The 24,010-nt window shown below is 52.9% G+C and overlaps 1 protein-coding gene across 1 annotated transcript in view; it reads right to left on the minus strand.

Moving 5' to 3' along the window:
- Positions 1-2,458: 2,458 nt before the first annotated feature.
- RAB44 (RAB44, member RAS oncogene family) overlaps positions 2,459-24,010 on the minus strand; it is a 31,873-nt gene continuing 10,321 nt past the window's right edge. Inside the window, exons 3-14 of the mRNA XM_027602830.1 lie at positions 19,117-19,228; positions 17,959-18,133; positions 16,501-16,647; positions 15,736-15,826; positions 15,249-15,344; positions 13,184-13,371; positions 11,030-12,495; positions 8,675-8,756; positions 7,464-7,578; positions 6,266-6,367; positions 4,618-4,694; positions 2,459-3,030 (exon numbers count right to left, since the gene is read on the minus strand). Of these exons, the coding sequence (XP_027458631.1) occupies positions 2,940-3,030; positions 4,618-4,694; positions 6,266-6,367; positions 7,464-7,578; positions 8,675-8,756; positions 11,030-12,495; positions 13,184-13,371; positions 15,249-15,344; positions 15,736-15,826; positions 16,501-16,647; positions 17,959-18,133; positions 19,117-19,228 (2,742 nt within the window). The 3' untranslated portion in view covers positions 2,459-2,939. The remainder of the gene's footprint in view (positions 3,031-4,617; positions 4,695-6,265; positions 6,368-7,463; positions 7,579-8,674; positions 8,757-11,029; positions 12,496-13,183; positions 13,372-15,248; positions 15,345-15,735; positions 15,827-16,500; positions 16,648-17,958; positions 18,134-19,116; positions 19,229-24,010) is intronic.

Below are 24,010 nucleotides of genomic sequence, written 5' to 3' on the forward strand. Positions count from 1 at the left end.
AGGCTGAGGACATGGGGAGCTCCCGATTGAGAGGGGTCAGGCTGAGAAATGGGGTCTAGACATCCCAGAGTTAGCCCAGGGGCCAGTGTCTCCACCTGACACCCCACAAACCAGGCCAGAATCCCTAGCTTTCTTGGGATGAAACTTGCCCATTAACTCAATAAATAAATATTTATCGGGCGCCTGGGTGGCTCAGTTGGTTAAGCGACTGCTTTCGGCTCAGGTCATGATCCTGGAGTCCCGGGATCGAGTCCCGCATCGGGCTCCCTGCTCAGCGGGGAGTCTGCTTCTCCCTCCGACCCTCTTCCCTCTTGTGCTCTCTCTCATTCTCTCTCTCTCAAATAAATAAATAAAATCTTAAAAATAAATAAATATTTATCTTCCTATAAGAAGGCCCCTAAGTTCGTGGTGAAGCTTGTGGCTGCTGGGGCCTGGGTTCAAAGCCCCGCTGTACCACTTTCTAGCTGCATTGACTGTGGACAAGCTACTTATCCTCTGTGCCTCATTTTCCTCATCTGTGAAGTGGGGATAAGCAAGCCCCATCTCCTAGGGTTGATGTGAGGATTAAATGGGGTAGGACAAGTTAGGTGCTCAGAATAGTGCCTGGCACGAAGTAGGTGCTTTGTAAATGTGGGCTGTTCGGCTCCTGCCCACCCTCAGCTCCAAAAAGCTCTCTCCCCTAACGCCTCTGTCCAGGCTCCATTTTGTCCCCCTGCCCTCCCCTTCTCACTCCACATCCTGAGCCCTATCAGCCCAGTCTGGCCCTCCTTATCTTAATCAGCCTCAAGCTAAGGTGTGACCAGAGCCCCCGTGGCAGACATGCCCTGAGAACTCACCACTTGCCTGGAAGTTCACTCTGAAATCTACCTTGAGTCCCTCCTGCTGCTCTCATGTGCATCCTGCTGCTCTGAGGTTCCTGGGCCCTGCTTGCTGACTTGGGGGCCTCTGACACCAAGCAGGGCTGGCGGCCCCTCCACAGCTCTGCTCTACGCAGAAGCTGGATCTTGCCAGAGAAAGCTGAGACGGTTCAGGGCAGGTGTGTGGTCCCTTCTCGCAACCCACCTCTAGGGAACCTGAGCCGGCTGCCCACAGCTGGGGCAGAGCTGAGATGGGAGGGGCGGGCCCGGGGGACACCTTCAGGTCCCCCGAAGGACAGGGGGGACTCTATCCGCTCTACTGGCTCCCCCAGGAATCACACCCTGCTTACCTGCCTCATTAACTCGCTGGCCTACAGGGCAGAGCTGTCGGGGCCTGCCAGGTCCCCAGACCCCAGAGAGAGCCATTAGCAACAGCAGGACCGGCCCCCCCACCCCCGCCCATGGCCAGGCATCACTCACTCCAGCCCACCTCTCCCTGTCTGTCTGTCTGTCTTAGAACCTACTATAGCCTAGAAACTGCTCAGAGCAGGGGGAGGCTTGTGGGCTGACAGACAGGATCCAGGAAGGGAGAAGACATTGGGGATAAGAAAGAATCAGTGAGGGACGCCAGTAAGAGAACAAGCTGGATCACAAAATCATCCTGCATATTGACTAGAGGCTGAATGGGGTCCATTAGGGCACCTGATCCAACCTCTGGTGGCTTCTGACGCCTGAATCTTTTCTACCTTGCCTCTTGCCAAAGTGTCACCCGACTTCCCCTTGTGTGCCTCTAATGACAAAGAGCTCACTGCTGCAGAGGCATCCCTTTCGGAACTGAGCAGAGGGATGGGGCAAAGATTGGAGACTGATTAAGCCAGTCGGAAGGCTCTGTCTTCTACCTCCTGCCCTCTCTCTCTCTTGCGGTCTCTCGCTCTGTACCTCTGTCTCTCGAACAGTCTCTGCTTGTCTCTCTGTGAAACTGGAGTTTCCTCTGATTCCCCAGTACTGAAGGATTACTTGCTCAGGGTCCTGCATGCACCGGGCTGCAGGACGTGGTGAGCATCATTGCGGTTGACAGTTAAGATGACAGGGACAACAGTTGCAGCAAACATACATGATGGAAGACAGTCCAACAATGAGGGGCCATCTCTCAAAGCAGCCTCCTTAAGGGCACTGAGGACCCCAGCCCAGCTTATAGCGGGCAGCCACCTTCCAGGAGGCGAATGGTAGGTGGTTCTGGGAACTCCAACCAAAGCTCCAAAAGGGAGCCCGCGAGTGATCTGAATCTAGTTTCTCTGCTGCTCCACAGGCCACAGACCAGGGCAGAGGGCTGCACCAGGTGACATCACGACATTAGAGCAGGGGGTGGGATGCCTGACTATGACCCCTTAGAGGCAGGTCTTGGGGAAAGGGAGTGGGGTTGGGGCTCAGGGAGACGGGGGGAATAGGGCCTATCAGGGGCCATCGAAACACTGCTCTTCCTCAGGAATCAGAGTCTGCTCGGAAGAGACTTGATGCTCGCAAACAGGTGGTGAGAGAGACAAGGCTCACGAGCTTCGCAGGCATGGAGCAGTGGGGCTGCTTTAATAAAGCGTCTCGTAATTAACAGGTTGCAGCACTTAGTAATCAGCCCCAAAGCAAGTTCCTCGGAAAGTTTCTTTCCCTCCCCGTGACGCTTAGTTTTATTTCGCATTATGTAAGGAATACCCAGGCATTGCAGAAGATCTAGAAATAAAAATACATATAAAAAGGGCAATAACACCCCCACACATTCACCCTATGATTTTACCCCACAGAGATGTGTGGCCAATAATATGGTGTGTTTTCCTTAATTCATTTTTGACTTTTTCTTTCTTTTGAAAGTTTTAACCACCACCCCCACTACCCACCACCCCCTCAAATCCTTCTTCAGAGTGCAAAGGGCAGCCTTAGCACAGCCCCTGCCCTGGGATCCAAGTCCTGACCTGAGGGGGATTGTCCTGAACTTCTAAGCTGGCCATCTCTGTCATGGCTGCATCCTGGCAAGGTGGGGCAGGAAACCCCAGGGGTGGCTGTCCCCCCACCCCTGGCTGGGCTGGAGGGTCAGAAGCAGCATTCAGCTCTCTTCTGTGGCCTCTTGGGGGTCACCTCCACCAGTGAGTCCTTCAGGCGGTCCTCCTGCATCTTGAGGGCCCTGTATGATGACACCAGACATCAGTCCTCTGTCTCCCCTTCCAGGGGCAGCAGGGCAGGGAGGGGCCCGTGGGTGCAGCTGTGGGGCTGGGGGATTGAGCACCCCGAGCTTCCTCTCTTCCCCCTTGCCCTGCCCTTGCGCTGCATCCCACACGGCACCCGAAAAATGGGGCCACGGAGACTTTGGTCTTCTGTCTCTTTCCTAGCATTCTTTCCAGCCTCCTGTGCACCAGGCACTGTGCGAGGGACTCTGAATAGGACAACGAAGCCAGCATGTCCTTGTCTCGAGAGATGAGGAGCCAGAGAGAGAAGGGGCCATCAGAACCCAGGAATGAGGAAGCACACAGAAGGACGTGTCCTCGAAGGTCCTCGAAGGAGGAAGGAGGCAGTGTCAGAGCTGAGACCAAGCAGTGGAGAAGGGTTTGCTAGCAGCAAAGAGTGGGGGGGGGGGTGCATTCCGGGCAGAGGGCAAAGGCTCAGTGAGTGGCAGAGAGCTTGGGGGTTGGGGAAATAAAAGAAGCTCATTCATTCATTCACTCATGATATATTTACTGAGTGCGGACCACTGCACTGCCGAATCACAAAGCCTAAAGACTGGCCAGAAAGAAGCCTTGAGGCTACAGGGGTTCAGGGCCCTGGGGGCCTGGAAGCCACATTCAGGAACTTGGGCTTTTGTCCTGAGGCAAAGGGAAGCTGTTGAGCAGTTGTCCATCAGAGGACATCACGGCGTGATCAGGTGAGCGGTTTCGCAGACTCACCCTGGCTGCATTGTCGCAGAAGGGGCTTCCAGGTCGTCTGGCCTAGGACCCCTTCCACCTTACTCATTTCCTTCATTCATTTGGCTCCCGTTATGTGCCAGGCCCTGGGTGTGGAGGGAGGGGGACCAAACAGACCTGGCCCTGCCCTCCTGGAGCCACAGCCTCCGGGAGGAGGCAGCCCCCAACCGGGAGCCGGACAGATGCACACATAATTACAGTTTGCCCAGAAGGGCTTTGAAGGACACAAACAGGAAACAGGGATCCAGAAGAGTGGGGGACGGAGAGTGGTCAGGGACCGCCCCTCTGAGGGGCTGAAGCTGAGCGAGTGAGTGCGCATGTGTGTACGTGGGGACCGGACCTCCGACGATGAAGGCCATTTCCAGGCGTTTGGATGTTATTCTAAATCTAGTGGAAGTTGGGGCACCTGCCTGGCTCAGTCGGAAGGGCATGAGACTCGTGATCCCGGGGTCATGAGTGGGAGCCCCACATTGGGTGTAGAGATTACTTAAGTAAATAAAGAAAAATTAAAAATTAAAAAAACCCAAATCCAGTGGAAGTGACTAGAAAGTGGAGAGCAGGAAGGTGACCCTCTGCCTCACCACACTGTGCAGACGAGAAAGCAGGCTGAGGCTGAGAGAGCGTGTGAGCCTCTCAGGAGGCCATACGGTCGGCGGAACTGGTAGAACTGGACTCAGACTCTCCGCACAGTGCTCTCTCTCCTTCCCTCTGTGGCTTCACGGGGCTTCCTCAGAGTGGGCCTTCCCTTCCCACAGGAGGGCTCTGGAGGCTGCCCAGGGGACTCTGGGTGGGGGGCAGCGGGGGGCACTCACCGGGCCAGGTTCACCACGGGCTCCAGGATGTTGTGACCCAGGGCAGCGCTGCACTCTCCAAAGGAGACCCCCAGCTCCTGCAGGCAGACAAGGGTGTGGGGGCCCTGGGAGAGCCCTCTGGGCGCCCCAGCCAGCCCTGGTGGTCTAGCCTAGCAGACAGAGCCCCACCCAGTGCGCCCCTGGGCCAACCCCGAATGGGGGTGGGAGGCAGCCCCGCCCCCTACGCCCCCCCCCCCCGCGCCCCCTCCTCCGCGCTGGCCACCGGTCAAAGATGCCACCCTGGAGACTTTCCACAGCCCTCGCTCGGAGTGATGGTGGGAAGCCTATGTCCCAACTTGGAGAAACGTCCCTTGGGGACATTTTAAACTGTTAGTTATGCTTTTTTGATTTCAAAAAAAATAAAAAAAAATTCAGCTGGGGAGGGGACGGAATATTAGAAAATACAGTATTCAAAAAGTGTAAGAGCAAAATATAAACCCCTCCTGTTAGCGTTTGATATATATTTCCGTCCTGTTTTACAGAACCCTTTTCCTGGAGGCGAGGGGGCTCCACATCATCGCACTGTGGGATTAAACCCTAGGAACCCGGGGGGCGCAGGCAGGCCCCATGGAGTATCAGCAACCTCGCAGGGTTCAACCCAACCTAAACCCTGGCTTGCAGCTGTTCTTCTGAGTCCACATTTCATTGTGAGCATTTCCTCCACGCCCTCGGACATTTTTCCGGCAGGATTCTTAATGGCAAATGCTAGCCTCTCACGTGAACCTCCACAACTTAACCACCAACTGCTGCCAAATGTTTGTTCTTATAAATAATGCTGTAAAGAACATCCTCATATAAACATGCTTGATTATACATTATACGTGGGTATCCATTATGCTATTCTCTTAGGGATTATTATTTCTGATTCTTTCCTTAGGATAAATTGCTAGAGGAGGAATTACTATGTCAAAGAGATGAGCCACTACATTTAAGGGGGAAAAAAATCCCGCCAACCAGGAGCCACAATGATGACCTCATGATTCTGAGAAAGGAGAGAAGGGGAAAGAAATACAAGATGGAAATGCCGAGAGGGGCTGTGGTAGAGGTGGGGTAAGGGCTGGGTTCTTTTTTCCTTCCTTATTATTCTCCAGAGTTTCTGGAATGTGGTCAACTTCTATTCATAAATAAATAGTATCCACTGTCTGCTGGTGGGGCTTTTGATGCAATCTTGCCAGGGAAGAATTTGGGTCCTAAGATAGAATAAATTAGAAGGAATGTTCTGTTAATTAGAGACCAGAGAAAAAATTCAGATTTGATTGGGAATTTTAAGTGAAGCTTTTAAAACGTTTTTTTTTTTTTTTTTTTTTTACTCTGACGATATTTTTATATAGGTCAGATTGTTGTGTGGGGATCTGCTAATTCAACGTGAGGGTCAATGTCATGCCCGCTGAGACAGCCTTATGTTTGGGTCTAAGAACGGGGGTGGGGGGGTGGGGAGGCAGAGGGGGCCAGGTTGCTGTCCACTCTGACCCAGCCTTTGGCAGGGCAGGGGCAGAAACGGGCAGTGGGTCCTTCTCAGTTGCCCAGGCCAGGGGGACCTGTTCACTACCCTCCAGGGAGGGGTCTGTCCAGTCCAGGCTGGGTGTGGGGCTGATGTCCAGGTGCTCACCTGGGCCAGTTGCTGCCCAGCCTCGATGGGCACCTGCCGCTCCTCCTCACAGTCCATCTTGTTTCCGAGGAGAAGGATGACCACCCCGTCGGCCCCTGATTCCTGCGTATTGAACACATGCCCTCAGCCACACATGTTGAGGGCCTGCTCTGCCGTGCTAGGCCCTGGCTGGATTTGGCCCTGCCCTCCAGGAAGCTGACAGGGTACACACCCCCTCCTCCGCCTTTCCGTGTCACACTCACTCCACACCCTTCCCCCACCCATGACATCTTCCCTTCAATCTACAGTGAGTCTGCCCTTCCTTTCTGCCTGCAAACATGTCACCCATTTTCCAAGGACAGCCTCAAAGCTGCCTCCCCCAGGAAGCCTTCCAGGATTGTTCCTGCCCATGCTCCTCTCTTCTTGCCTGTGCTGAACAGCCCAACGCTTGATTACACAGGCTGGCTTGGCTCATTTCCTAATTGTTTCATGATGACGACAATGATGACTAGCTTCTGTTTACTGAGTGCTTACCACATACCCAGTGTTGTCCTAAAGGCAATTTTATCAATTAATCCTAATAACTGTATGAGGGAAGTTGGAAAATTGAAGTTCAGAGAGGTGAAGTCACTTGTCCAAGATGACAGAGTTGGGGCAGGGTAGTTGGGATTCAAACCTAGGTCCTGTCAGACTCAGAGCCCAGCCTCCTTCATTCATTACCTTATCTTACTGCTTTTGCTTCTCTTCAACTAGACTAGAAACTTCCAGAGAGAAGACAACATGTCTTTCTTCATACCCCTCTGCTGTGCTAGTACATACTGCAGAATTTCAGTATATATGTCTCAGTTGAGTACATGGGGGAAAGAACTAGAGATGTGTGGACAGAGGAATTGTCACCTAGAGTAGTACTAGACTTGCATTATCCCCAGGCATTAAGAAGACATCACCGAGCTGCTGTATACAGGAAAGAAATGTTTGGGGGATAAAGGAAGTAGTTTGTTTTGGAGGCTGTACTATGTGGTTGTGGTTTCTTCCTATGACTATGCTCCCAGCTCATCCAGCCACATGCCTTCAGTGGGTCATATCACCCACGTGTCTGTCGTGTCATTTGTAGTCCTGGGGAAAAAGGGGGCGTGGGCAGGATACAAGTTCCCTCTTGACTCCACAAACCGGGGCCAACCCCAACAGCCATCTGCAGGTGGCTACGATGGCTGCTTACCCAGAGACAGTCCAGCCAGTAGCGCACGTGGGCGAAGCTCTCCTGGGAGGTGATGTCGTACATGAGTACCACTCCATCAGCCTTGCGGAGCAGCTGCCGAGTCATGCTGTGGTACCTGCCCAGACAGTCTGCGTGAGACTGGGCCTGGTGGGCGGACCCCTCGCCCTGGCCTCTCCAGGCCTCAGCTACTTCATCCGCAGAGTGGGAGAATTAACGTTTCCTGCCTCTAAGCGCTTCCTACAGAGAGTGTGCATACGGCAGTATGACTGTTGAATAGGTAACAGTTCTCATGGCTAGAGTTTCAAAAGGTACCAAAGAGTACCCAGTGAAAACTCTATCATCCCCCTCCCCCTTTCCCAGTTAATAAAATGTCTTGGGGGCACACCTGGGTGGCTCTGTCGGTTAAGCGTCTGCCTTGGGCTCAGGTCATGATCCCAGGGTCCTGGGATCGAGCCCCATGTCGGGCTCCCTGCTCAGTGGGGAGCCTGCTTCTCCCTCTCCCGCTCCCCCTGCCCCTCCCCACTCATGCTTTCTCTTTCTTTCTCTCTCTTTCAAATAAATAAATAAATAAATAAATAAATAAATAAATAAATAAATAAAATCTTTTAGAAAATAAAAACAAAATGTCTTGGAGCTGTTTCCCCATTGGTGCATAGGGAGAGTCCACAGTCTTTCTTTGTGACTTCATAGTATTCTACGGATTGTGCAGCTCGGCTCTGACTGATTCAGCTGGGCCACCCGTCCTACTGGTCAGACCGTTCCCGGTGCTTCACCACATGAACCATGCTGCTGTGGACATAAGCCGCTATTACAGTCAGGGACGAGTTTATCAGCAGAACGAATTTCTGGGAGTGGGGCCGCTCGGTCAAAGAAGAGGTGCCTTTTAAATTTTGATCGCTACTGCCTACCTGGAGAGTGGCAGGCCGGCGTTTTCGGAAGGGACAGGAGATCAGGCAGCTGTCCCCTGGGGGCCACGTTGGGATGCTAGGCTGAGGGGCCCCTGGTTCTGCTGCCTCCTCAGTCAGCCCGCTGGAGCTTGGCTCCTCTCTGCCTCCCCGACCTCCTCAGTCCTTAGGGGGGTGGATGCCTTTTTGGCCCTTGGTTGCCTCTTGCCTATGTGGAGTCTTCAAGGTCAGGGCTGCCCTCCATCCCTCTGTGCCTCAGGCTCAGCCCGGGGCCCTGACACCACGAACGGGGACAGTGCCCGTTACCTCTCCTGGCCAGCCGTGTCCCAGAGTTGCAGCACGAAGCATTTGTTGTCCACCAGCAGAGTTTTGACACGAAAATCCACTCCTAGGACACACAGAGCAAGGTCAGGCCTGCCTCCTCATAACAGCCCTGAGCTGGTAGAGACTTTTCCACCTGCTGCTGCCCTGGCAGTGGTTGCAACCTTGCCTGCCCCCCACCATGCTCTCCGCAGGAAGTGGCAGCCTGGGGGGCCTGACTCAGCAAAATGGTGAAGCAGAAATTTGTCTGTAGCATCCGCTTCCCTTTATTACCCTCTTTCCTGAACGTCTTAGGAAGCCCAGGGTCTGCAGGAACCTCTGAGCTTATCTGACCCCCCACCCACTCCCGTGATAATGTCCAGCCTCGGCTTAAATCCCCACCGTGTAGTCTATGAACGACTAACAAGTGTGTCTCACCTTTCCTAACTCCGCATTAAGCCCACTGTTCCTCCTCCCTGCCCACCCGCTCCTCAATCCACCCACGTGGTCCCCTATACTGTCCCCCAAACATGTTATAACTTACCCACACAAATCGCTAAGAATATAAGGGTCGTCTCCTCCCAAGGAATCTGCTACTTAACAGGAGCAGCCCCAGGGAGAGAGTCGTGCTGAACCCAGCACAGGCTAAAACTTCTGGGGTGAGGCATGTGCCCTGAAGGCAGGAGACCGTGGGTCTGAACTTTGGGCCCCAGCAAGGGCAGGACCCTTAAGCAGGTCCTCACTGATCTGTTTCCCTCATCTGTAAAATGGGGATATGGAAAAGCCTGGCCAAAAATGCACATTCAGCTATAACTCCATTGGTTCTGGCTCTGGTCCTCCACCCAGCCCTGTTCTCGAATGCCCGCAGGCTAGAGTTCTTATCGTCTGAGAGAGGGGGTGGGAATGGAGGAGGTGAGGCCGAGAGCAGCAATGTTCTCGACGGCGGAAGCCAGAATCGGCCCCATTGATGGTGAAGCCCGGTGGATGACCGCCGCCAGGGGGCGCCAAACCGCAGCTGGCCCCGGGAACGATGTGGCTCACCCCCCTGGATCCCGGACGCTCCCGGCAGTGCGTGCAGGCTTGTCCTGTCTTTTTACAATTACGCAACCTGTGTTTTTCTTGATTGAATTCTGTGGAACCTTCTTATCACATAATAATGGGGGCAGGTCCGTTAGATAGGGAGGGTTCTGTAAGGAAGGAGGCTTGGAAGATGCTTTGGTGCACTGTAGGTGGTCAGTAACCAGGACTTTAGGTGATTCATAACAGTGGCCTTGCAGACCCTGTGACCCTGCCCAACAGCAGACCAGGCCTGCTATGGGTTCTCGGTTCCCCAGGACACTGACTTTTTAACTGGTTCCCCCGGGGAGGACTCAGAAAAAAATCTGAGAACCCATCTTGGAGCTACTGTTGCATGAAGACTATCATCTACCCACTGGTCTGGCCCTGGTCCCCAGTTGGCATGCACCTTGACGACACAAACACATGGATTCCCCTCCCCCCATCTCTGTGCCTAAGTGGGTCCGCTGTTCATTCCTGAGCTTGCATTTCTGTGGCTCTATACAATGCCAAATTGTCACAGATCCCAAAGTTTGTAGGTAGAGGAGTCTTTGTGTTTGGGAACATCTTATTTGGGGGGCCGCTGAATTAGACATGATCAAATATTTACTTATAATAATAGCAATAAAAATAATATTTATTGAGCCCTTGCCACATGCCAGATATTATTCTCAGAGCTTGACATGTAGTAACTGACTCATCCTTACAACTATTCTAAGAAGCCAGTACTCTTGTCCCCATTATGCAGATGAGGGATTGGGAGCTCAGAGGGGTTAAGTAATCTGCCCAAGTTCATCTTGCTCATCCGTGGCAGAGATGGGATTTGAACTCAGGTATCTGAGGTCCTAACTGACCATACTCTAGAAATACATTCTGTGTAAAATACTCAACTTGCCCAAGGCAACTTCCTGCCAGGGCTTGGCTGACGGGGCTGGGGCTAATCGTGAACAAAGGCAGGCAACGTGGACCCTGCAGTGGCCTGCCCACAAGCCATGTGGGTGGGGACTTGCTTGTTTTCACTAGCAGCCAGTTCTGGCACCTAAATTGCAGGGTGCTTTGTTGATGTGACGCATTATAAGCTAATCAGATCAATGCAGCAAAGCAAATTACCTATAATTAGAGATAATTAGTAAAATAGTAAGATTATGCCCATATAAAATAAAGTCTAATGCAGGGCCTGTGGCCAGGACAGAACCTGCAGCTTCCCTGGGAGATGGCTCTCTGTGGCCCCCCTCTGGCTCCTGGGCGCCAGGCCCTGGGTCTCCCCTCCCTCCGCAGCGCCTTGCTTCCCAGGTGGGCCCTTACCCACAGTAGCTGTCAGCCCGGTGGCGAAGGAGTTCTGGTGCAGCAGGTGCAGGAAGGAGGTTTTGCCCACGTTTGAGTCTCCCAGGAAGATGACGTGGAAGAGGTAATCAGCGTCGGCGGGAGGCTCACTGGCGGTGGAGGACCCTGGGGATGAGGTCGGCGCAGCCTCCGTGGAGTCAGTTCGTGGGTCTGGAGGCCTGTGATCTGCCGTGGGCTCCCTGGATCGAAGGGAGCCTTGTTCTTCTGCACGAGCAGTAGTAGGGGAGGCCGTGGGTTGGGCTTCCAGCTCAACCATGGTGGGGGCGCTCTGCGTGTGCTCCTGGGGCCCTGCTCCACCCCCAGGCTGAGCGCCCTCCTGGGGAGAGTCCAGGGGAGGTGGCTGTGTGCTAGGAGCTTCTGCTTCAGCCTCAGCCCGTGGTGTGTCACACAGGAGAGGAGCAAGCAGATGATCTTGCTGGGGGAGTTCTGAATGCCCAGCTTTCAGGCCATGAGCCTCACTTGACTGCTCTGAACTGAGGTCTTGCCCTCCTTGGCCCACCTGTTTCCTTTCCTTCACCCTGGGCTCTTCTTCCAGACGCTCGTGGGAAAGGGCAGGCAGCCCATCTGGCCCCAAGACCTGGCCATGAGCTTCTCTTGGCCCCCCAGGAGGGCCCTCCTGCACACCCAGGCCCAGCTGGCCCTGCTCCAGTCCCTCTGTGGGAGGCTGACCCACAGGCTCCAGATCCTGGGAGGGTCCAGCCGGCCCTAGTGTGAGGGCTCGGGCTCCTGGGGACCCCAGTCCTGGCTCAGGGCCAGGGACGTGTGGGTCCTGATAGAGGGCCTCGCTCTGCCTGGGCCTCTTGTCTGGGACAGCCCCAGGCCCGGGGCTCTTGTCATCTGGGTGGGAAGCCTGGAACGGTTCACTGGGCCCAGCTGGGGCCTGGGGAGTGGGGGAGATCGCCTGGGGAGGGGGTGCATCCTCCAAAGGAACGAGAATTTTGAGGGCAGCTGACACCAGGCTCCCTGACTCCCCAGTTGGGGCCCCTGGGAAACTCCAGTGGGAGAGGGCCTCAGGGCCAGGCGCTGACTCCTCCTTAGGTTCCAGGCTGCGAGGCTGGACAGGCTGCTCTGGTCTGCTGTCCTGCTCATCTGGGCCCACTCCTTTCCCTTCCTTGGCCCCGGAGGGCGCCACAGTGGGGCTCCTTGGGGCCCCGGCCAGATCTGAAGGGGCCTCCTGACCAAGCAGCAAAGCATGTGGCTCTGAGATGGAGATCTGCCTGACTACTCGGGGTGTCTGGGGCCCTGAAGGGGTCCTCGGGGTTGGAGGTGGGCTCCAGGAGAGCTGCAGGGCTCTGCGCGAGGAGGTGTTGAAGTTGCTCAGGAGCTGGTGCCAGTCATCCTCCTCCCCAAACAGTCCGGGCAGGGGAGCCTCCTCAGAGGAGACTGCCTGGACATCTAGAGCCTTCTCGTCACCTGCTCTGGGGACACTAGGAAGGGTTTAGGAAGCTAAGGTCAGAGGAACCTCTCCCAATTGGTAACACCTCACAGGGGACCCCTTTCCCCAGTCTCTGCTCAGGCAGTCCTTCTCACTCTGCATGCACCCCCATTCCTCCCCTTCATCCAATCCTGCCCATCTCTCAGGGCCTATGTGAAGCCTCACCTCCTCCAGGAAGCCTTCCCTGACCTTTCTGGTCCATCCCACTCCTCTGAGCTGTAACAGGTAGAGTGAGTGTCTGCCTGGGATCCATTACTACGCTAGACCGTGTGTGTGCGTGTGTGTGTGTGTGTGCGCGCGCGTGTGCGTGTGTGTTTGAATCCCAGTTGTGGGACTGGGCACATGACTTTCCCCCCTCTCTGTGCCTTAGTTCCCTTGTCTGAGAAGTGGGCCTGAGCATGTCGGCCTGGCAGGATTGTTGTGAAGTTTAAAAGGCCACAAAGCCACTGGCAGTGACTATGGGCTACAAGACCTGGGATGTCGGGGCAACGGGGAGCTAGGTCAGATTCAGAGACAGTGACAGTTGTGATGGGTAAAGCACCTACTGTGTGCCAGGCACCATGCTAGGCCCTTGTGTGTGTTCTGCGTGCCGACCAGGGCCTCAGAGAACTCAGAGCCTTCCTCCCCCGTTTTCGGGAAGCCCTGCTCCCCACCTTGGCCCAGGGGCGACAGCTACTTGCCTGGGTTCCTCCTCTACCTGCCAGGATGCGTGGCCCCTGGTGGCACTCAGACGCCCCCTGGTCGCCTGCAGCTGCCCCTGCACCTCCTCCAGTCGCCCAGCCAGGTCACGCTCAGTCTCCCGAAGCTGCTGGTTCTCTGTGTTGGCCTCCTGGTGGGTGCCGCTGAGGCGGTGCAGCTGGGCCTCCAGCTGCAGGAGGTGGAAATGTGAGGAGGAGGGGAGCCCGGGTGTCCTCCAGGGCAACAACCAGCCTCCGAAGGCCACCATGGGGCCTCAACTCCAGGCTCCTGGAGACCCAGCTTCAACAAAGGATTGGGCAGGGGGTTACCCCTTGTTGGCCTGATTAGCTCCGTTACCTCCCATCCGGGAGACACATTGGAATCGAAGGAACTGGGTAAGACACACAAACTGCCGGAACCACAAGGGCCCAACACATAGACAGGATCACACCCTCCTCTGCCCAGAGCGCTGCCCTGGTTGCTCGTCTCTGAACCCCATCTGGTCCGCAGGGAGCTCCGGAGCCAACAGCAAGGCACAGGACTCGGGGATGGAGTGAGGTGTGAGCACTCAGCAGGGAAGGTGAAGCCCTCACAGTGGCATCCAGCGCCCTGCTCAGTCCCTCCCTCCTCATGAGGTCTCTGCCCTCCTCTCCCACTCCCCTCCCCTTCCTCGGTCTGCTCCAGCCCACGGGTCTCCTCGCTGCTCCGGGAACCCTCACGGCATGCACCCGCCTCAGGGCACACACCCGCCTCAGGGCCTTTGCACTCACTCTTCTCTCCACCTGGACTGCCCTTCTCCAGGTACCACACAGCCCACTCCTCATCTCCTTCAGGCCTTTACTCCAATGTCAGCAACTCAGTGAGGCCTTCCTGGATTCCCCTGTCAAAACCCTCTAGCCCCCTGCCCTGCTTCCCTTCATTCTCCTTAGCACCTTCACTCTCCAGCATGTTATAGATTTTACTTGCTTACTTTGTTTATCATCCATCTTCCTGACTAAGGTTATAACTCTGTGGGCAGGGGTGTGTGTCTCTCACGTTCCTCAGGACCTAGAACAGTGCCAGGCACTAGAAGGCACGCCACAAATAATCGCCGGGTGAAGGAAAGAATGACCTCGGGGGAGAGGCTTCACGTCCGCGGGGGACAGGACAAAATGGCCCCATGTGGAAAGGCCAATCTCCTCCCTTGGCTGATGGGGCCAGCCTCAATTTCCAAAGAGCAGCTGCTGCAGAGGCATCTGGAAATCAGCCCGTGTTGGGAAGCTGGGACCAGGTGACAGAGCCAGGCAAGGCAACAGTGGAAAAGGCTCCAGAAACTTTGTCCAGGGCTGAAGGAAAGCTGGTTGCCCTGGTTCCATCAGATGGTGGAACTAAGATCAGTGGTCCGGGAGTTGAGAAAGGAAGAGATGGTGGGGCAGGGTCTCAAACCCAAAGACTTAGCCACAAAGCCACTGACAGTGACTATGGGCTACAAGACCTGGGATGTCGGGGCAGCAGGGAGCTGGGTCAGATTCAGAGACAGTGACAGTTGTGATGGGTGAAGCACCTACTGTGCGCCAGGCACCATGCTAGGCTCTCAAACATGGTATCTCTAGTCATCCCAGCAGCCTTCTAGGGCAAGGGTTCTGATCTCCGATTCTCTGATGAGGAAACCAAGGCTCAGAGAGCTTAAAAACCTGCCCCACTTCACTCAGTTGACAGTGGAGACAAGAGTTGAACACTACCTTATCACTAAGCCTCTCCGACACAGGGACCTCATGTTTGCCCAGTGCCTTCCCGTTTCAATGTGCTTTCCCCTTCATTACATCATTTGACCCAACCAGCCTAGGAGATGCAGTAGATGTGGCTAGTCCCATTTTACAGATGGAGAACTAAGGCCAAGACAAGCGAAGTTATTGCCTCAGATTTGCATGGCTCTTAATTGGAACAGCTGGAATTTGAACCTGGAAATTCCCGGCGGTCCCTCTGCACTCCCTGGCCTCATCTCAGAAAAGGGGGCCCAACCACCCCCATGAATTCTCAGAAGATGGGTGTCGGAGATTGGGCTCCCAGGCAAGCGCTCTCACTCACCTCCCTCTGGCCCTCCGTCAGCTGTTGAAATTCGCGCTCCTTGGCCTCCAAGACCTCCTGCATCTGGGAGCTGAAGGCCAGGTCCCGGGAGTCGCTCTGGGGAGCAGAGAGTTTTCAGCAGCCGAGCTGCTGACTTAGTCCCCGCAAGGCCGGGCCAGCCGGCCCCACACTCCACCTCCACCCAGACCTGGGGCACAGGGTCCGGGATGCCCTGGCAAGGCCAGGTCTCAGGGCAGCTTCCCTGGCTCAGGCCAAGAGGTGGCACCAAGATGGAGGCCCAGAGAGCAAGACCTGGCCGAGATGGGCGGGGGGCTGAGGCCCAGCGCCCCCCCCACGTCTCTCTGAGGAATGCCAGCCGGGCAGGGGGTGAGAGGGCCTTCCCCCAGCGGCCTCCTGCTGTCCCGCACTGGCCAGTGCCCGGACCCACTACTCAGCCAGCAGAGGGGCCCAGGGCCGGAGTCAAGGGCGGGCTCCCAGGGGAGGCCACCTCGGCCTGCAGCTGCTCCTTCTCCCTGTGGATCTGCTGCTCCATCTCCTCATAGAGCTGCTGGACCTCTCGGTGGTGGTCGGAGTCCCGCCTGGAAGGGGAGGGGGCGGGCCGGGCAGCAGGTGAGCCCCCGGGGACCCTGCTGCTGGCGGGGTGGTCTGGGCCTGGGTTTGGAGTCCATCCCACTGCTCACCTCACTCTGCCAGTGGTCACTGACCCCTGTCACCCTGAGAGCAATCATCCCAACAACAGCCCCTCATGCGTACGCCCTTGACGTTGGCCATCCTGATCCCATCATGCTGACTCCTGTAACCCTCACCAAGATATTGGTTCCCGTGGCCCCGTCCCAAGGTCCCAATCGCCCCATCACCCTGTCCCCACTTCCCGCTGTCTCCATTCCCCACCCCCAAACCCAGACCCCCGGGCAAGGCTCTGTCCACGCCCACCCCGGGGTCGCCGCATGCTTTGTAATCTACATGAGCAATGCCCCCGGAGGTGGGGCCCACAGTGGCCCTGTGCCAAGACGCACTGGCCATTCCCACTCCCACTCGAGGCCCGTCTCTGTCCTCTTCAACAGGTCCCCTAAGCCATCCCTTCTTCCAGCTCAGCTACGCCCACCAGCTCCCAGGCCTGCCCTGGACCCCTGGCCTCCAGGCTTCTGGAGCTGAGGGAATTCCCCTCCTGCTCAGCTAAAATGTAAGGAGCGCATACTCCATGCCAGACACCAGGTGGCCGCCACCCCCCCTCAACCCCGGCCCCACTCACTTCCTCAGGGTCAGCTCCAGAACCTCCTTGTCAGCCCGTGCCTTCTGCAGGCGGCTGCTCATCCTGGCCAGAAAGCCCTCCAGGTTGCCTGCCACCTGGGGCTCCTCCTCCCGCAGCTTCCCCCACAGCTGCCAGATGTCCGCCTGCCTGGGGAAGGGGGACAGCCAGACATGAGGTATGAGGTGGGACCCAGAAGCAGGGGGGCCCACTTCTCCATTTTAAGGCAACACTCCAAGAGACTTGGGCACCTGGGCCACAAAAATCTGTTTATACCCTACAAGGTACAACTCCAGTTGCCGCCTCCTCCAGGAACCTTTCCCAGAGGTGCCCTCTCCCTTCTTGAACCCCCACAGCACTTTGTCTCTCCATGCCTTGGTGATGAATTATGGCAGGGGGTGGGGGTGGGGTGGAGGAATTGGGAGCCTGACGACCCAGGGCTGCCATCTGCCTTCTCTCTTCTCCCACTCTGTAGCTGTGTGACCTTTGGCAACTCCCATGCCCTCTCTGGGCTTCTTTGTACAATGAGGAGGCGGATACTTGCCTGGTAAGGTAAGGTCGCTGCAGAATGAGACATGCCCAGTGACAGCCCCAGCTTGGGGCCTGCACATGGCTGGCGCTCAATTAATACTGCTTTCACTTGGATTTCATTAAGTCATGAAGACAGATGCCAGACGGCTGAGCCCAGGCCAAGCTGCCAAGGGGGTAACCGGTTCCCCACCACACCCGCCCCCCAGCCGGTACCCTAAGTCCCACCCGGCGTGCCCTACGACACTCGGCCCCACTCTCTGAGAGCTTGTCCTCACAGAGCCTGTAGGTACCACAGGCAAGGGTGAGTCCCTCGCTGGCTCTAAGAGACCCAGGGGGCCCTGGAGGGGTGTGAGAGGGGCATTTATAGGCAGCGGCCCCCTTTCTCTGGGCCTGAGTGAACCCCATGAGCCCAGAGCCTGAGACGGTTTGGAGGAAATGCCCTCCCTGCCTCCAAACCTGCCCAAACCAGGGCATCGTTGTATCTGAACCACTCCACTGGGGGACCCTCTTTTTCGGTTAGGAAAGGCCCCCTCAGGCAGTCGTGTTTTTAAGAACATGAGTACCCTTGGGAGGCTGATACCCCAACCCGCTAATCCTGCGGAGCAATCATATAGGGCAGGACAGAGAGAGAGCGGGTGGGGGTGGGAGGGACTCTCCCACAAAGACACTCTCCACACGGGCTCATTTAATCTCATAACTGTCCCTGCGATCGCACTGCGGCTGGAAGACAGATGTCAAAGGTTAGGCCACTTGCCCATGGCCAACAGCTAACACGTGGCCAAACCAGGATTTGCACCCAGCTCTACTTGGTGGCCTCCCACCTTGGCACTGTGTCCAGGCGAGTCCTCCGCCCCCGCTGACCTCCCCACTGCCTGCCCCTCTCCCCACCCCCCCACCCCCCCACCCCCCACAGCGCAGTGCTGGCCTTACTCCGGAAGTAAGTGGCCTGCCCCCAGCTGCTGGATGAAGGCAAGGAACGCCTCCTTCTCCTCAGGGTCAGCCTCCTCTGGCACTGGGAAGCTGGTGGCTGCAGATTCTCTCTTGGAGGACAGTGGCCTCTTTCTGTGGAGCCTGTGGGTGCTCAAGCTGGAGCCAAAGATGTTCTCTGGGGGACAGAGGAGGACAAAAGGCCGCAGAGTGGGGTGGGGCTCAGCCCCCCGATCTCCCATCTGGCCCTGCTCCAGACCTTGGGGAAATAATTATATCTGTGTTGGTCACATATATACAGGGTCACGTTCATGCATTCGTCATATTGTCCTTGGGAATCTACTCAAGGTTGACATTCTGCCCATTTTATGAGCTGTAAATGCAGATTCCTGGCCTCCCTCTCCGTTGTCCCCCAAACTTTTGGAGACTCAGCAGACCTGAGAACGCTGGATGGCTTTGCAGACATTTAAGTCTGAGCTGTGCTTTGCAGGGTCTCGGCAAGGACATCACACCTTCCATTCCCTGGGCGGGCAGGTCAACCCGCATCGAGAAGATCAGTGGGAATATTGTGCTCTGCTGACCTTGGCCTTTTTAGGTCCTTTTGGGCCTGTCTTGAGAAGCTGACTTTGGAGTGGCCCTCCCCAAAGCAGGGCAAAGGGCCTGGGAAGCCCCCAACCACAAATATCACCCTCTGCTGCTCCCTGGGGCCTGGAATTCCCTTCACCAAAGCCAGAATGTGACTTTTCTCAGGCAGAAACAAAGCCTGTGGTCTCAAGAGCGGGGCTTGCTTAACCTCTTGCTCAAGGGAGCCTTTTGTTGGGGAGAAGACAAGTGAGGCATCAGAAAGTAAGCCTGGAGGTCTCCCTGGAGGAGGGGGATGCTAAGAGGAGCCCCCCCCCCCCCCCACAGCCGAGGAAGCGAGCGGGTCTCCTGGGCTAGAGTCTTAAGGCCCAGCCCCGTCTTAAACCAACTGCCTGCCCACACAGGCTTAGTATGCCCATCTCCAGTATAATCATCATCCATGCCCTGGACTGCTCTCAGGGCTGTTGCGGAGGTGCCCTGTTGCCTTTCATGTCAGTCCAGCCTCCCCGTACTGGGCACGCCACATGGGATGCCTGGCTGGACGGCAAGTCCCCAGAGACCCCCCCAGGACAGACATACTGAGCCCAGAGCTGAATTCTTCCAGGGAGAGGCGTCCCTTTTGCTCCACATCCACCCAGTCAAAGATCATCTCCAGCTCCTCCGCACTGCCCAGGAAGCTGAACTTGGCCGCCTGCAAGGAAGAGGTAAGTTGGCACTGTTCCCACTGGGGAGGACTCTGGGCCACCCTCCAAAAAAGAGAGGTGTTTGTCTTCAGACACCCCTACCTCCCCTCTCCCCAGCTTTGGAGTCCCAGCCCCAAGCTGACCCAGGGCCCACCCTGGAGGCTCCGGGACACCACCCCCCCCAAGATGGCTCTCTCAGCAGGGCCCTGAACTCCCTCTGCACCTTTCCCCTTCCTCCATCCAACACCAGAACTTAACTCTTCTGAGTCTCATCCCTTTAGGATCCTAATAAAGGACAGTAGCTAATCCTCCCCAGGATGTGTTTATTGGTATCCCAGAAAATTATCTGAAATTTGAGAATAAGTCCAAAAGGTGGACAGCACACTCTTTCAGCATTCCACGGGGGCACAGTTTACCCAAGCATCTTCTGGACTATAGGAACGTACTTCATTTCATCCCCTGGGACAGACTGGAAGTCCCAGACTAAATGAAGTCACCTATTAACTTGTAGATTTTGTCCAGGAGAGATGTAAATAATTTTTGTCTGCTGGAACAGATAACCTCAAAGATTTATGGCCTGTTGTACATTAACCAGCTTTGAAAAAATCTAACTCAGCCATCTCGTTCTAACACTTTTTGTTATCCATTTTTTTTAATGCTCTTTCAACCATTCATGGCATCTCTCATTAATGAGCTAAATAAAATCTTTGAGAGGGATTTATTTTATTTTTGCCCAAGGGTCATGATTTTATCTTTTTGAAAATTATATTTAAGAGTTTTGGAGGGGCGCCTGGGTGGCTCAGTCGGCTAAGTGTCTGCCTTCGGCTCAGGTCATGATTCCGGGGTCCTGGGATCAAGTCCCATATCGGGCTCCCTGCTCAGCAGAGAGTCCGCCTCTCCCTCTCCTTCTACCGCTCCCCCTGCTTGGGCTCTCACTGTCTTTGTCAAATTAATAAATTAAATTAAATCTTTAAAAAAAGAGTTTTGGACATTTCGTGGAGACACCCCAGTAAACTCAGCCATCAGAACCAAGTAACATGGGTGCTGACGAAGGGCCCCTCGTGGGCTTTGGTAAACCCAAGCACCTCCTCCCTTGGCTCTTGGAGAGAATCCCATGTGTGACAGAACTTTAGGTTTGCTGTTTATTTTGTTGTTTGTCTTTTTTTTTTTTTCTTGCTGATTCTGTGTTTTCATTTTTGGTGGCAGCAATGATGGGGAATTCCATTTTATGGACTGGCCATTGGTGATCTCTGTGGGATGCATGATGGAGAATTAGTGTCTGTTGGTTGAGAGGCAACCGAAAATCTGATTTGCTGATCTTTGTTGTTGGTGGTGGTGGTGGTGGTTTTTCTATGTGTACTCCGAATTGGTGAAGCGTTTTGTGCTCACTAGGAAGGAGAACAGCTCTTTGAGATCTGGACTGGTGAGTTTTGTGTGTCTGTGTTTCCTTTTGACCTGTGGCCTGGAACTGAGGGTATGAAGCCACTGGATCTGTGTATCTGTGCGTCTACACATCTGTAATTCAGAAAAGCCTTTAACTCTTCTGTGAGTATGAAATACTTTTCTACATCTGGAGGGTATTAATGACTTGAGTACTGTGTCTCTTACAGGGTTCTGTGTTGATTCGTTTGTAGAGACAAATAAGTGCTTATATAAATTTAATGTTCCCCCAAATCACATAAAATAAAGAAACTGAATTTCTAATGTTTTAAATGTGCTAAACTTTGAAAGAAAAAATCCCTTTTATGAGAAATTGCTAGCTCAGAAAACTTTTAAGGAGCCAGGTTAACATAATTAATGTAAATCTTTGGATAAATTAGATTGGTTTAGTAATTTTGTTTATAAAATGCAAATAATAGCTATCAGTGTTTTCTTTGCTTTATATTAACTATAAATAGTTAATTATACTACAATTAAACATTCTACTTTTTATGAGATCTGGATTTGTTTTATGTGAAGAAACTATTTAATCTGAATTTCTTACACTTCTGATTTTGTCTTACTGATCAAATAAGCCAACATTATCCTTACATAATGTTTTAAGATAAGAAAAATGTAAAATTGTGCTCAACTACATTGATTCATTACGCAGTTCCAAGATCCTTAGGTAACTTTAAAAATGTGAATTAATATTAATTAATAAATAATTTTTGGCTACCTGGACAATTTCTGAGAAAAACTGAAACATTGATTGTTAAGCATAATTTTAAGTTTATATCCTTTTACTTCTAATTTTTACATGCAAGAAAGCTGCTATAACTTTGGGCCATGTTAATGAGTAAATTCATTCTTGCCACCTTATTTTTTTTAAGATTTATTTGTTTATTTGAGAGAGAGAGAGCAGATGGGGTGGGGAGAGGGACAGAAAGAATCCCAAGCAGACTCCCCACTGAGCCTTGAGTCTGACCCAGGGCTTGATCTCCTGACCCTGAGATCATCACCAGAGCCAAAACCAAAAGTCCAAAGCTTAACCATCTGAGCCACCCAGGCGCCCCCATTCTTGCCACTTTAAGTAGTTGTGCAAGGCAAAGCAGAGACTCAAGACTCAAGTAGATATTTGTACACCCAACTTCATAGCAGCACTATTCACAGTAGCCAAAGGATGGAAGCAACTCAAACGTCCACTGAAGGATGAACAGAAAGACAGAATATGGTCTATGCATACAGTGGAATATTGTTCAGCCTTAAAAAGGAAGGCAATTCTGACCCCTGCTATAGTATGAATGAACGTTAAGGATATCATACTAAGTAAAAGAAGCCGGTCACAGAAAGACAAATGTATTTTCCCACTTATATGAGGGACGTAGAGTGATCAAATTCAGAGACAGAAAGGAGAGTGGGGGTTTCTGGGGGATGGGGAGAAAGAAGAATGGGAATTAGTGTTTAACTGGGACAGAGTTTCAGTTGGGGAAGATGAAGAAGATCTGGAAATAGGCGGTGGTGATGGTTGTACAACATTGTGAAATGTACCTAATGCCACTGAGCTCTACACATAAAAATGCTTAAAATGGCAAATTTCATGTTATGTATATTTTATGACAATTTTTAAAAGATTATTTATTTATTTATTTGGGGGGCAGAGCACGAGTGGCGGGGAGGGGCAGAGGGAGAAGGAGAAGCAGACTCCCCGCTGAGTAGGGAGCCCAATGCGGGGCTCGATCCCAGGACTCTGGGATCATGATCTGAGCCGAAGGCAGACGCTTAACCGACTGAGCCACCCAGGTGCCCCTTTTATGACAATTTTTAAAAACTTTTGCAAGGCATATGTGTGGCTGTAAAATGTTGTGTTATACCTGTTTGTGAGCTTTGCTAAGTCTACTAAAATGCTTGAATAACACAGACAGTGCTCACTCATTTGTAGCCCAGCTATTTCTGTGAAATAGAGGTTAGTTACTTTGGTTAAAAGTTAACAATCACTATGCGCAGCTGGGTGGCTCAGTCGTTAAACATCTGCCTTCGGCTCAGGTCATGGTCCCAGGGTCCTAGGATCGAGCCCCGCATCAGGCTCCCTGCTCAGCGGGGAGTCTGCTTCTCCCTCTCCCACTCCCCCTGCTTGTGTTCCCTCTTTCACTGTCTGTCTCTCTCTCTGTCAAATAAATAAATAAAATTTAAAAAAAAAGTTACAATCACTTCGGATGTTTGAAACTATACTAGGACCAACAGGGACAGAGAGATACCGCTGTGTCTGCAAGGAAAATGGGACACGTTTTGACTTTCCAAATAAGGAAGTGGTTTTGTCTTAAGTGTCTGATTGTTCCAGAACATGAAAAGCGATGAAAATGCAAACCTGAATTGGATACAGACAGTTGTAGAGGGTTTGCTGAAAGGGAATTTTAGTTGCCTTGATTTATAAGACCTAAGTCTGAAAATAAGCTATGAAATAGGTTAACATTTTGCCAAGTGCCAAATTTGGCTCAGTTTTAATGGGCTTAAAAATAAATACTTTTTTAAAGTTGTGAAACTTTTACTGCCACATGTTATATTAATGCAAAACTAGAATTCAGCTGTATCTCTATTAAAATGATAAATTGGTCATAGAGCTCTTAGCAAGAGTTAAAAAGAAGCTACTATTTCTCTTCTGTGTAAACTGCCCAGATAAATGATTCCATATTGTCAACAGAATAAATTTCTCTACTTTATTTTGGCTTGATCATCTTTTCAAGTAAAAAAAGAAATTAAAAATCTAAGGCACCTCTCTTATGAAAGAGCTAAATATCCTTGTAATCATGTTACCTACCTTCTTCTGTGTTTATCTCAAAATATTTTATTTTATTGTCACTTCGATTTAATAGGTAACCACGTACTATTTCTCAGGCTCCTTTGATCCTATCTGAATCTAGTGGCCAAAATCTTCTCTGATAGCTCTTCTGATTTTGCCTTTCCAATATAAGATCCTAAATTTCAGGAAAAAATAATGAAATTTTAGGATATCCTTCTCTGTATTTATTAAATACTTCACCATTGTTATAAGAGCAGAATGGGCAAGAAATAACAAGTGTTGGCAAGAATGTGGAGAAAAGGGAACCCTTGTGCACTGTTGGTGGGAATGTAAAGTGGTGCAGCCACTTTGGAAAAGAGTATGGCTGTTGCTAAAAAAATTAAAAATAGAACTTCCCTAGGGATCCAGCAATCCCACTTCTAGATATTTACCCGAAGATAACAAAAACACTAATACGAAAAGATATCTGTACTGCCATGTTTTCACTGCAGCATTATTTATAATAGCTAAGGGATAGAAAGAACCTAAATGTTCATAGATGGATGAACGGATGAAGATATGATATGGTGTG

This window comes from Zalophus californianus, chromosome 7 (assembly GCF_009762305.2).
Source record: "Zalophus californianus isolate mZalCal1 chromosome 7, mZalCal1.pri.v2, whole genome shotgun sequence".
NCBI lineage: Eukaryota > Metazoa > Chordata > Mammalia > Carnivora > Otariidae > Zalophus > Zalophus californianus.